The 13,836-nt window shown below is 34.5% G+C and overlaps 1 protein-coding gene across 4 annotated transcripts in view; it reads left to right on the top strand.

Annotated features, from left to right (window-relative positions):
- The window catches only part of LOC306874979 (uncharacterized protein), a 46,444-nt gene extending 38,027 nt beyond the window's left edge, over positions 1-8,417 (top strand). For 2 of the 4 annotated variants that reach the window (XM_079425320.1, XM_079425319.1), the window contains 8 exons: positions 594-767; positions 2,604-2,777; positions 2,866-3,039; positions 3,471-3,644; positions 4,960-5,133; positions 5,920-6,081; positions 6,338-6,825; positions 7,838-8,417. In XM_079425320.1, the coding sequence (XP_079281446.1) occupies positions 594-767; positions 2,604-2,777; positions 2,866-3,039; positions 3,471-3,644; positions 4,960-5,133; positions 5,920-6,081; positions 6,338-6,825; positions 7,838-7,908 (1,591 nt within the window). In that variant the 3' untranslated portion in view covers positions 7,909-8,417. The remainder of the gene's footprint in view (positions 1-593; positions 768-2,603; positions 2,778-2,865; positions 3,040-3,470; positions 3,645-4,959; positions 5,134-5,919; positions 6,082-6,337; positions 6,826-7,837) is intronic. The other 2 variants (XM_079425321.1, XM_079425318.1) reach the window with 2 other exon arrangements.
- Positions 8,418-13,836: the final 5,419 nt, after the last annotated feature.

Here is a 13,836-nt window from a genome sequence, read left to right as displayed (position 1 = left end):
TAATAATGTAATAATAATGTGACGTATTAAAATTAAACAGTTACTGTAACTTTTCAAAAAGGCACAACAGTTCTGCTGTGGCTTTGGTTGGAACAACACTGACAATATTTTGTGTAAAATGTAACACATGTTTATTGAACGGTTATATAAAATTTAATTTAGTAGTGTGTCAATGGTGACTATGTCAAGGTGATGTCAATATATAATTTTATAACAGATATATATATATATACATACACATATACACATAACTGCTATACATATTCCATAACTGCTATCTATATATATATATATATATATATATATATATATACATATATATATATATATATTATTATTTTATTTATTTTATTTAGTCATTTAGCAGACACTTTTATCCAAAGCGACTTACAAATGAGGACATAAGAAGCTATGAAAGAGCAACATATATATAGCAGTTATGGAATATCTATAGCAGTTATGTGTCTTAATTGTTTAGCCAAAAGAACATTGATTTATCAAACTAGAGTGAATTATTACAACTGAGTAAACAATAACTTTACAGAATGATTTTCTGGCCGGCCCAACGTTGCCTTTTCTCTTTCTGTCTTCAGTCTGTGTGGATGCAGTATTACAGAGAAACAGTGTCTCATCCTGTCTTCAGCTCTGAAATCAAACCCATCACACCTGAGAGAGCTGGACCTCAGTGGGAATAAAATAAAGAACACAGGAGTGAGGCACATATGTGATCTCTTGAGTGATTTCCACTGTAAACTGGAGAGATTGAGGTGAGGAACACTTTATATTCAGTATCTCACGATTACCCTTCGTACTTTGTCTTTCATTTAATAGCACAGGAATTATATCAGGGGTCACCAAACTCAGTACTGGAGGGCCACTGACCTGCAAAGTTTAATGATGTGGGTTAGTCGTGGTCAGAATTATTGGCACCCTTGGTAAATGTGACCCTGGATCACAAAACCAGTCTTAAGTGTCAATTTATTTCTAGCGATTGTATGGTTTGTTAGGATGGGACAATATTTGGCCGAGATACAACTATTTGAAAATCTTGAATCTGAGGGTCAAAAAAAATACAAAAAGTTGTCCAAATGAAGTTCTTAACAATGCATATTACTTATTAAGTTTTGATACATTTATGGTAAGAAATTGACAAAATATCTTCATGGAACATGATCTTTACTTAATATCCTAATGATTTTTGACATAAAAAAAAATCTATAATTTTGTCCCATACAATGTATTTTTGGCTATTGCTACAAGTATACCCCAGCGATTTAAGACTGGTTTTGTGGTCCAGGGTCACAAATATGATCAAAGAAGGCTGTGACAATTAATCTGCATTGTTAATCGTTTTGATCTTTAATAAAAAAAAAAACAATCATAAAAATCTAACCTTTCATTGAACTAAAATAATTGAAAATGGAGGAAAATCTCATTATAAATGAAATGTTTTTTTCTCAAAAACACGTTCAACACAATTATTGGCACCCCTAGAAATTCTTATGAGTAAAATATCTCTGTATTCCCATTCATATTCACAATTTTGAGCACTCCAGGGTGATTATGAACATGAAATTATCCAGCCATGGTTTCCTGTTTCACAGAAATATAAATAGGAGGGACAACAAAGCCCAAATTGCCTTAATCATCCATCACAATGAGAAAAAAAAACAAAGAATATATTTCTGATGTGCAGCAAAAGATAATTGAGCTTCACAAATTAGTGAAGTGGCTTTAATAAACGAACTAGAGCAGTGAAAATTCCCATTTCCATCATCAGGGCAATAATTAAGAATTTACAGTCAACATAAAATGTTATGAATCTGCCTGGAAGAGGACATTTATTTCATAATGATATTTCCAACAATTTTAAATTCTTATTATCCAATGAAAGGTTAGATTTTTTTGTGAATTTAACAATGCAGATTAATTTTCACAGCATTCTTTGATCATATTTACCAAGGGTGCTAATAATTCTGACCAAGAGTGTAAATCATTATGTTTCTGTATATGATTTAGTTTTAACACAAATGATGCTTGTGTGCTGAGTGATGAGCAATGAAGAGCATGCAACAGATGTGTGTGCACTCTCTTTCTTTCTCTCGATCTCTATCTCTTTTTCTTTCTCCTCACCATCAAGTAGTTATGGGTGCAATATTTTACTTTCCTTGCTAGTGACATGTCCAACCAAACTACAAATTTCCCAGCGGTATGTGCGAAAGAGAAGTGCGCTCAAGAAGCTAGCATGTCTGTGCTGCTGCATGATCAATCCATGAATTAATTAATGCATTTATATTAGATAGACATCCTTAATCGCTGATGTCTCCATTCTGCTCTCTGTTTGTTCTGTTGTTGATGTTCTTCGTCTTGGCATAAGTACAGTACTTGCACTGCATGGTAGGCCTATCTGATTTTTTTGTATCAGAGCCTTTTAATGAGTATAAGTGCACAATAACAGTATCCGGGCCGACACAGACAGTGCATCTCTAGTAAAGATGATCTCTCTTCCTTGTTTAGTTGATGTAATAAAGAGTTAGCCTCTAATGTTTTATTGTATGCTCTCTCTCTCTCTCTCTCTCTCTCTCGATCTGGCCCAATATTAGGTTAAGAGACTGTGATATGACCATTGAAGGTTGTTCTGCTGTGACTTCAGCTCTGAAATCAAACCCATCACATCTGAGAGAGCTGGACCTGAGCGGGAATAAACTAAAAAACAACAAAGTAAAGCAGTCGTATGATGTACTGAAGGATTCACACTGTAAAATTAAGCAAATTAGGTCAGTAACAATCACAAAGTGTAGAAAATAGTGTTTTGGTATTTTAATGAAACATAATAGTTTGTTTGTCTCATTTCTCCTAATATAGGTTCACAGGCTGTGGCATGACAGATGAAGATTGTTCTGTTCTGACTTCAGCTCTGAAATCAAACCCATCACACCTGAGAGAGCTGACCTTAAGAGGGAATGAATTAGGACAATCAGGAGTAACAAACCTAAGGGATCTAGTGATGAACACACAATGCAAGCTGAAGAAACTAGAGTTAGTATCATTATGCTGTACATCAGTTACAGTGTGATGAAAGTTCATCATGCTTTTAACTACTGGACTGATTCAGTGTGTATCAGTAGAAAAATAATTAAACTTTGAAGCAAAATTTGTATTTTGTGTAGTAAACCACACTCTAAAAATACTTTTTCTCAAATTAAATTTAATTTTAATAATTAAATTGTTTTCCGGTGAGCTTTATGTTGATTCTATATTTTAATCTACATTTATAATTTATTCAATGAGTGTGTCATTTATTTATTTTATGAGAGTGCTGTAACTAGTATCCTCAAATCCTCGTTAAGTTACCCTCCTACATCGGTTTATGGTTCTATAATTGGGTTTTCATGTTCTGCTGTATTAGTGATTTTAATTTACTCATGATGAATTTAACCCATACATGAACTTTCTCTTTCTGTCTTCAGTCTGTGTGGCTGCAGAATTACAGAGAAATTGTGTTTCATCCTGACTTCAGCTCTGAAGTCAAACCCATCACACCTGAGAGAGCTGAACCTCAGTGGGAATCAACTAGGAGACTCGGTTGTTGAAAACCTTGGGCTTCTGCTTGGCAATTCACATTGCAAGCTGGAAAAACTACAGTTAGTAACATTATACTTAACAGCAGTTACAGTGTGATTAAATTTGACTAATAAGTTATTTTAACACAATATCTTCTGGCATTTCCATTTACGTTTTACAAAAAAAAAAAAAAAATATTGTAGTAGCAATGGCATGTACAAAAAAGTACATAGATGTCCATAAGGTGGGTCTGTATTAATTGTGTTTGACCTGGTTTTGAGAACTGCACTCTTGGCATTGCTTTATCTTGCTGCAAGCACATCTTTTGAGAGCACCACTAAGTGACGGAAGGCTAGAAGAGGAAAGGTTATATGGAAAACACTTATGTTTGTGTGTGTTTTATGCAAATCACTTACCTTAGGCACTCTCTTCAGTGTGGACTATGATGATGGTTTGAGTTGAGTACTGGTGTGTAGGTTACAGGCATTCATTTTAACAGAACAAACATCACTAATGATGTCAAAATTGATCCCTCTAAAATAATGATGTAAAAAAAAAGGTGTGTCCATAAATGTCTTTGAGCGGGTAACTGTTTTTCACTGTTGTTTTGACTCATTGAAAAGAGTTGGTTAATAAAATAACATTGAAAAAGTTAGGCAGCTCTGCTGTCTGATACTGATACTGTCGATCTCTGGGTCCGTTTTTAAAGTCTCTCTATCTCTGAAAAGCCAGTCTGATGATTCTACAGGCTCTGTCACTTTCCCTTTTTATTAGTAAATTCTTCTCCAGATATTCTTTGTTTAAACCACGAATGATTGATCCACTGTTGTCTTTTTGTACGTTCCTTTGTGTTAATAATTTTTTTCCTTAATTATGGTTTCAGGCTGTCATAACTGTTAACAATATTCCCACCATATCCTACCTGTAGTGTAATAGCTGACGCTTCTTCTCTTTGTTCACGGATGTGATGTCGGAGACTTTTGCTAGAACTCCGACCAGACAGCTCAAATGATAAATTTTTATAATGTGCTACAGCTTTAAGCAACATTATTTGTATTTAACGATGGTAAACTACACTAAAATAATTTTACTGAAACATACAATTTTCTTGATTTACTCACATTAAGAACAAGAAAATAGTGCATTTAAATGTTCATTCAGTTCTGTATTGATTCTGTATCTTAATCTACATTTGCAATTTAAAAGCTTTTTTTTTTTTGTCCAACTTGCTTCAGACTTGGATTGTAACTAGTATCCTCAAATCCTAGTTATAGATTGGTTTGTGGTTCTATCATTAAGGTTCCATGTTTGTATATTAGTGACTATTGTTTAGTCTGGATGAATTTAAATCACACATGAACTGAACATGGATCTCTTTTCTCTTTCTGTCTTCAGCCTGAGTGGATGCGGAATTACAGAGAAACAGTGTGTCATCCTGACTGAATCCCTGTGTTTAAACCTTTCACACCTGAGAGAGCTGAACCTCGGTCAGAATAAAATAGGAAACAAAGGAGTGAAGCGCTTGTGTAAAATACTGAATAATTCACGCTGTAGTCTGGAGAGACTGAGGTGAGGAATATTCCCATACAAAAATCACAATGCTTAAAATCACTTCAACACTGTATTGTTAACTAAAACACTTTTACTCAATATCTCCCATATTTGTGGAAAATAATTCCTGAAAAAGAGTGAATGTGTGTTCCTGCAGACACTTCGATTGTGCCTTTATTTTTCTTTATTATGTACAACTGAATGATTTTTAAACTGTCCTTTTATCTTTATATTTTAAACCATTTGGCAATGTAGAGCATAGCTTCATACATTTAAAATATGTGTGTCTTTTTATGAATTAGCTGGATTTGATCTATCATGCAATAAGGTGCAGTCACATTATAGAGTACTTCTGCATGTTAAAATTATGCAGACATTTAAAAAATATATAAAAAAAGACCGGATGCGACGTGTGTGTGGGAGAAACATTTTCCAAACAGCTCTTTATTCTGCAGCACTTTCTATTCTAGAACAATATACAAATTAACAAATATACTTTTATGAAGTGGCTGAGGATGATAGCCTCGTTCATTGTAAATATTTCATGCAGTTTCACCTGATGGACATCCATTGGATTGGCAGAACAAGGTTCCAGTCACACTGAGTTCACTGAAGAAACTTATGTTGGTCAATTCTGTTAATTTCAATGCAAAATCCCATGCCACTGGAAATCCATCAGGCGAAATTCCTCATCAAAATGCATTCCCATTGAGATGACTGTGATTTTTTTTTTTCCTCCAAAACTTTGCTGAGAAAAAGCAAACATGAGACATAAAAAACATATATTTCTTCCTCTCTTTCTAGTCTATACGGCTGTTACATTACAGATGTTGAACATTTAACTCAGTCTTTGGCCAAGACAAAAGCATTGACGTTTTTAAAAGAACTTGATCTGAGTAACAATAAAATAGGTGACTCCAAAGAGCAGCTCATTGACATGCTACGAGACTCAAACTGTAATCTGAGGTGAGTAAACATCCTTATGTTACAGTCAAACAATCATAAACAGACAAACATGGAAATGTAATTTGTTTTAAATGTATTATATTGTAAACACAAATATTGTTTTTGTATATGCCAAAAAAAACTAATTTGATAACAGAAAATGTAATTTTGTTATAGTCTATTATGTTCTGTTTTCGAATTAGTTGAAATATAGTAACTTACAAAATTTGTAACTTTCCAATGACCACTGTTGTTCTCTTCTGGTTTCTCCTTACAGCCTGGAGAAAAAACATTCGCTCTGGAACTACATTAGTAGTATTGGTGGATGGTTAACTCATTCTAAAGCTCAAGAGGAGCCTGTGAAATCAGCGGAACAAGAAAAGTCACCATCAGATGAGGAATCCTCAGAAGAAGAAACGTCACCATCAGATGAGGAATCCTCCGAAGAAGAAACGTCACCATCAGATGAGGAATTCCAGGAAGGTTCTATAAATGCAGCTCAAGAGGAACCTGTGAAATCAACGGAACAAGAAAAGTCACCATCAGATGAGGAATCCTCAGAAGAAGAAACGTCACCATCAGATGAGGAATCCTCAGAAGAAGAAACGTCACCATCAGATGAGGAATTCCAGGAAGGTTCTATAAATGCAGCTCAAGAGGAACCTGTGAAATCAGCGGAACAAGAAAAGTCACCATCAGATGAGGAATCCTCAGAAGAAGAAAAGTCACCATCAGACGAGGAATTCTCAGAAGGTTCTCACAATGGTACTGTTATAAATGCATATGTGTAATTGTAATTTTGGTGAGATATTACTAAACAGCAAGCAATAAATAAAGGCAGCGGCTATTTGCACTTAGTGTAAATAACATATCATTAAAAAATACTGCTATTTACACTCAATACTGCTATTTACACAGTGCAAATAGCATATTTTTTTAGTGACAGATGCTATTTACACTAAGTGCAAATAGCAGTATTTTGTAATGATATGTTATTTACACTAAGTGCAAATAGCTGTAGATTCTATTTACACTATGTTAAAATAGCAAGATTTTCTGCTATTTATACTACTTATTGCAAATAGTGGCAATTATCTGCACCTCAGTATTGTAGTACATTATAAAACAGTACGCAATAATAACGTACTGAGTGTAAATTATAATTTTAATTCAAATTTATTAAATGGATGCCACCTTATTGGGACAATAAAGCCCTCCCTACACCTACCCTAACCCTACCCAATACTTTATTTTCAAGTTTTTGATTATGTCCTTCATTTTTATTGAAAAAAAATGCCTTTCTGATGTGATATGAGATTTGAAAAGGGAGAAAAAAATGTTTGGCAAAAGGTGGGCTCGAACTCGAATACGCCTTACCATTTACACCACTGAAACTGATGTCAAACTAACTTCTTTTTTTATTCTTGACTAACCCAATCACACGTTAGTGGGCGGAGTTCGTGTAAATAGCCTTTGCCAACAAGATGGGCTATTTGCACTTAGTGTAAATAGACACTCCGATAAATAAAATGGCAAACTTACAACTACAAATACTATAGTTTCAAATAGCACTGCTTTAACAAATCTAAAGCCATTATAGCTCTCATACATTACTATTTAAAAATTATTACTAATGCAGCATACAGGTGGAAAAGGATTATATCTTCAAATTAAATAATGCAGCATTAATAGAAACATACATGTACATGAGCAATGTTGAGCGTTTATATTGGATTTGTATTTATCTGAATGGTATTTTACTTTTTTTTTTTTTCAGGTGAAACAGAGAAGGGAGACAAGGATAATGAGGGCTCAAATGAGGTGGATTGGCTGGATATAAGACCATAGGATAAGGCCTTCATCATGATGTTTGGATTAAATTCATCCATAATGAAACAATTAAAATATTGCTAATCATGACTGTGATTGTAATTTAGCACTTAAATATATCAGATGATATTAGTAAAAGTGTAAAATGAAAAAGAAAATATGGGCTGCATGTCCACAGTTCAAATGCACTGATCTACACTGGAAAAAAATCGAATAAAATGGTCCTTTGAATTTACTTAATTTTATTTTGTACATCAGCCCCACATGATCAGAATTTGGTCAACTGACATAATTGTCCTCTTTTTCTTAACTTGATTTCTTAATGATGATATTGAGGTATTATGCAACTCTAAAGTAATTTAATTATGCCTCTGGAACCAGAGTTGTGTAAACCTAACTTGCCTTAACTAAACTCCATCCAAATGTACTGTGAACATGTTCAAGTGTGTGTGTGTCAATGCAAAATATGAAATGTAAAAATGCGTATTGGCATTGACAATAAAAGCAAAAAGCAAGAGTTGGTAGATACGTTTTGTTATATTGAGTTGTCAAACTTCACAAATTTGCAAAAATGGAGGACTGAGAGCAGTTGCTGTGAACTGATTTCACAGAAGAATCAAAACAAAAACACTTTATTCAAATACATAATGCAAAAAACAGAGTAGATTCACAAAACTAATGTAAACTCTGTATTGAGTTTAACATGCAATACATGAAGAAAACCTGCATAAATGTTTACATTGAATATCATATACATACTTGATGTATGATCACAGTGGATTAAGTACGGCAAGACATTTATAAACTTACTATTAACTACAATTAATTAAAAACAGCAAAGACATTATAGAAATATTAACTATCACAGTAGATTTGAAAGTGGATATACAAAATGGTAAACCGTGCATTCTGAAAAAAAAAAAACTTTTAATGAAGAAATACAAACATGGCACAAAGTGAACAAGTCAAAATAGAGCAAGAGGTTGTTATAGCTCACTCCCAAGGTTAAAGCAATAGTTCACCCAAAAAGTCCACATTGCAGGAACTAGGAACATATTTAGTTCTAGGAACTAAATTAGCTTCTACTTCAGCATGGTCTAAACCAGCATTATAGGAACTACCAGTGATGTTAAGTGTACATTGATTGGTGAAATGCACACAAAATGCCTGCGCCCGACATTTTTAAAAAGCCATGTAAACATATTTAATCCAAAAACATGAAAAACAGTGATAATGGCATTTAATGGTTGTTTGCAGTGTTGTGTTCTTTTTTAAGCCTTGATGATATGTTACACTGCAAGTTGTCATGGAGATTCCAGGTGCTTTCACATTTGGTTCAATTGCTCCCTCATGCTCATCAGGAAAGTGAGTGAAACACACACACAAACAGACATTTTTATCAAATAATACGCTATTACTAGTGGTTCACTTCCGCAATTTGGTACAATTGCGTTCAATATCAGCATCAAAACGTAACAGAGTTGACATAAACCGTACCCCAGACCACCCTTTTTAAGCAGACTCGGGTACGGTTCGCTGGTGTGCACTCGAGTTCAGAAGACAGAGTTTGCGGGGCCCCGGTGCAAATTATACCCGTGTACCCTGTTTGAAATTGTATAAATAGCACAAATAAATAGAACAAAGATACAAATTAAATAATGTTTTTAAGTTAGTAGGTGTTCAGGTACAGAAACCGAATAATCATATGTAAAATAGTATTACATAGTCTTCACTGTATAAATTAAATATTGATTCATTCTGGATAAAACTACAAAGTAATTCAGTCAAGAGCAATAAGGGATTTTCTCTTTTATTTTCTAGTAAATTAGGCACAGTCACTTAAAGAGACAATGCTTCCGATGTAATGATACACATCGGATTTCTTTCTCATCTGTTTATGTTTAATTAAGACATAACTGACAGTTTTTCGAGGATACTCACCTAGTCGGGTATTTCAACCTACTTTTTTATGCATTTGTCTGTTCAAGCGGAGGAAGAGGCAAAATTCTGTGTTCTACTCGATTCAAGGGCTGTGAGACACAGCTTTCCCTGTGCGCGCTTTGCAAACAGAACACAGTGCATGGGTGCTGAATTTAGGTATTTATTAAGTTTTTTAAGTATTTTTGTACTTGCACTGGCAAGGGGTATTTGTTCATTCAAGTGCAAAAAGACGAAAAGAATAGAAGATGAAAGAGAACTCATTTTGTTGTTTGCACGCTGTCTGAGACGTGGCTCTCTGTGTGCGCACCCAGCACGCGAGTACTCAGTTCTTTTGTGTTTTGTGCTTGAATGCTTTAAAATCTCGATAGTGTTTAAATTGGCAAGGGTTAAAACATGTGCAAATGATAAGCTTTCGTGATGACGCACAGCAGTGGCCCGTCAACCTTTCCTGAGCATCTTTTATGCTAGCCTCGGGTAGTCGGTTGGAATAGCCATGGTCCCAGCCGTGGGCCCCTATAATTGTCACCACCTTTCAACCCACTAGTGACGGCACTGGCAGACGGTATCGGGCTCTGGCCTCTGATGACTTCTCCGTCCCCTCACAGACTGCAGCCAGCCCTCTTTGAACCAGGTGGATGACAGTGAGTTCATCCATCCCCTGGGCAAGTAACTCCGGCCCACCGCCTCAATTAATTTAATTTGCATGTGGCCTCTTCATTTGTGTTACGCTACCTTGAGCCAGGTGGTTTTTAATGTATTTACTGTATTTAAAGGCATCTTTACTCCTTTCTAAGGGAAGATAGAAATGAGTTTCATTCAAATTTTTATTCTTGTAATTGCGAGTTTATGCTTAAAATAGTCAAACTTGAATCAAGTTTGTTAGCATTGTTTAGTTAGTTTCTCTTCAAAACTAATGAAAAAAAAAAAAAACATTAAACATAAATTGTAAATCGTGTTTTTTGCATGTTTTCTTTAAATGACCCAGACATTGGCAGAAAAAAACAAACAAACATAAAAACAAACATTAAAAAAACAGGATATGACCTTTATAAGAATAGTTCTGCTTAGAAAGAAGTCTTGAGATGGAAATAACTATTGAAACTAGCACTGCTCCACTGCAGGATCATTGCATGAGTATATAGATCCTGATGCATTTGTGCATATGATATTTTCATACTAATATTGTCATGCTAATATGCACAGTAATATCTCTGCTTGATTTGAGACCATTTTGTCAAACATCAGCTTTGATAAGTTCAGTATTATATAGTAAAGTGGTTTCTCTGTAGAGCAGAAGTAGATGTTAGCAAGAATGGAAAAAAGCCCTTCAACCACACGCTACCAAAACAGAAACAATTTCACACCTCAGATACACTCACCAACAGACATCAAACACAAACGTCCAGAGGTAGGCATGTTCTCATGCACAAGCTGTTTGTTTACCAGCAGATCAAACCACATTTTGTTACAGATAATAGATGCCACAGAGGGGTCTCCATTCCTTTTGATGAGTACTTTTCATGTTTTGCACTTTTAACTTTAAGAGTAAAAACTGAAAATGCTCCAATACGTGTAACATCATTCGTTAAAGGTCCTTGTATTACATGGTAATGTCTTTTGAAGTTTTAGGAGACCAGCTGCAAAATGTGGTGATGTGTACAAACTCAAAACTCAACCATTGAATCGTTGCAGGAGGTTTCTGGTGAAAATGATGAAACTCTGGGTCTTGTACAAAGAAAAACATTGACGTGTGATCACCTCATCATTATTGGTGCATATTCCACATGATTCTCCTCTTGAACCTTCTGCATAACACAAGATATAATAATAACAATAAATGTGATGTACTGTGATTATATAGTTTCATCATCATTTAGACTTAGTATGTCATTAGTTTGACTGTTTATTATAATAATTATGAAGTATTTTATTATTGATGGAAATAGGACAAAAACACAAGCGTACATTGATCTACATCTGACTCTCTGCTGAAATTATATGCATACACTTAACAAATGAACAATGAAATGTCTTACCGATTCCTCTGTGTTTGTTCTGTTGAATGTCGGCTCAGTGTAAGTGACCTCTTCTTCAGAAGTCTCAACTGTTTCAACAATAATATGCATTAAAACAACTAAACGCGATCCTAGACAATCTGGTTATTCACATGTTTTATCAATAGGGCTTTCAAACTTAAAGCAATAAATATGTAACCCTACAGGTTTTATAAATGTGTTAACAAATTTAATTTGCCATTAGGTCACACAAAACGTTCCTAAAATATCACTGGATTTAAATAGCCATTTATTACATATAATACCCAAACCCAGCTGAGATTTAACAAAAGTCAAGTCATTTACATTCTTTGTATTTAACCAACATTTATGCTAAACTTGCATAATAAAAGTCATCATTCATATAGATTTTAATTTTAGCACCAGCTGCATTTTTACACTTGTAAGATTGTTAAAAAAACAGAGAAACCTTATTTATTTTAAAATTTAATAAACAATAACCTTCGCACACAATCAACTTAAAAGTTTAAGGCAACCAGCTTCATCAGATTTTTGCGTTTTCTCAACTTTGAGAAAACTCAAACATCTGCTGAAGCTGGTTGCCTTAAACTTTTAAGTTTGCCCAAATCTTATTTTTTTTTTTTTTTTACAGTGTAACTAATAGTTGTGTAGCAAAAAATGACTGAAAAAAGATCCAACTTCAGAACAACAACAACAAAAAAAGAATAAATCTTGCAAATGTATCAACATATTTATTACCTAACAATATTTCGGTCCATGACCTTTATTAGGGATTTTTACATTTAAACATTTTTAGTGTTGATACATACAGAAGACAACTAAAGAGTGATGTTCAGTATAAACATGCGAACAGACACAAATTGTGATATTAGTGTGATCTACAGAAGTAGTCAAACCCAATATTAGTTTGGTTTCATATACAAAATGTTAACTACAAAAAATTGTGAAATTAATTTTAATGAAATTATAAATTAACTCTATCAGTTGACAAAAATTGTTGAGCTTATTTTCAGATTCATATTTTTTGTTATAGAACTTGTTTAAAAGCAGTCGGAAACACTTGCCTTCTTGATCGTTTTTTCTGTGTTTCCTGCAGATCCAGTATATCACAACTACAGCTACAAGCAACAGAGATCCAGCAGCAGAGATCAGCACGCTCAGAGATACAGAGTCTGGAGGAGAGTGAACGAGAAACAATAATGTAAGTGATTGAAATCAGTCTGATCTACAACAGAAGACAGAGATCAGATAAATAAAGACACTGCCATACCTGCACATGTGTTACAGAGTTGTTTGATGTCCACGTGTCTCGTTTGGTTAGTGAATGAATTGTTGAGCACACAGCTGTAGGTGTTTTTATCCTGATATTCCACCTCCAGAGGTAGAGAGAGACTGATGCTGAGATCAGACACACTGATGCTGGACAATAAACTGTTTCCTTTGTACCAGGAGAGAGTCACATGACCCACATTCACCACTGAACACAACAATGAACAATTCTGCTGTGATGATGATGATGAAGAACAGTTTGAAGAGTTACTGCTGATGACAGGAACAGGCAGCCAAGCTGGAAAAAATGTGAGAGAATAAAGGGAAAAATGAACACAACAATCGGTCTGAATTCGGTGATGAATTCTAGTGAATCAGTGTCAAAGGTTTTGTGTTGAGTGAGTGTTTAGCATGTCGATGGCCACTGAATGTGTCTGTCATATCAAACTATAAAACAATTTAACATATTAAATAGAATATGTACATGTTTGGATACATTATCTATTTATACCAGGGATATATACTGCCTATCCCTGCTCTATACTCACCATAGACAGAAACACTGAATGTTTTTAATGCTTTTTTTGCTCCAGCTATCTCTAGTTGATAAACTCCAGCATGTTGAGTTGTGATGTTCATGATGGTCAGAGATCCAGTCTGATTGTCCAGCTTCAGTCTGTCTCTGAATCTCCCATCAGGA

Source organism: Barbus barbus (assembly GCF_936440315.1).
Source record: "Barbus barbus genome assembly, chromosome: 9".
In the NCBI taxonomy this organism is placed as follows: Eukaryota; Metazoa; Chordata; class Actinopteri; order Cypriniformes; family Cyprinidae; genus Barbus; species Barbus barbus.
The sequence above is the reverse complement of the archived record's forward strand: the minus strand, read 5'-3'. Positions and strand labels throughout refer to the sequence as shown.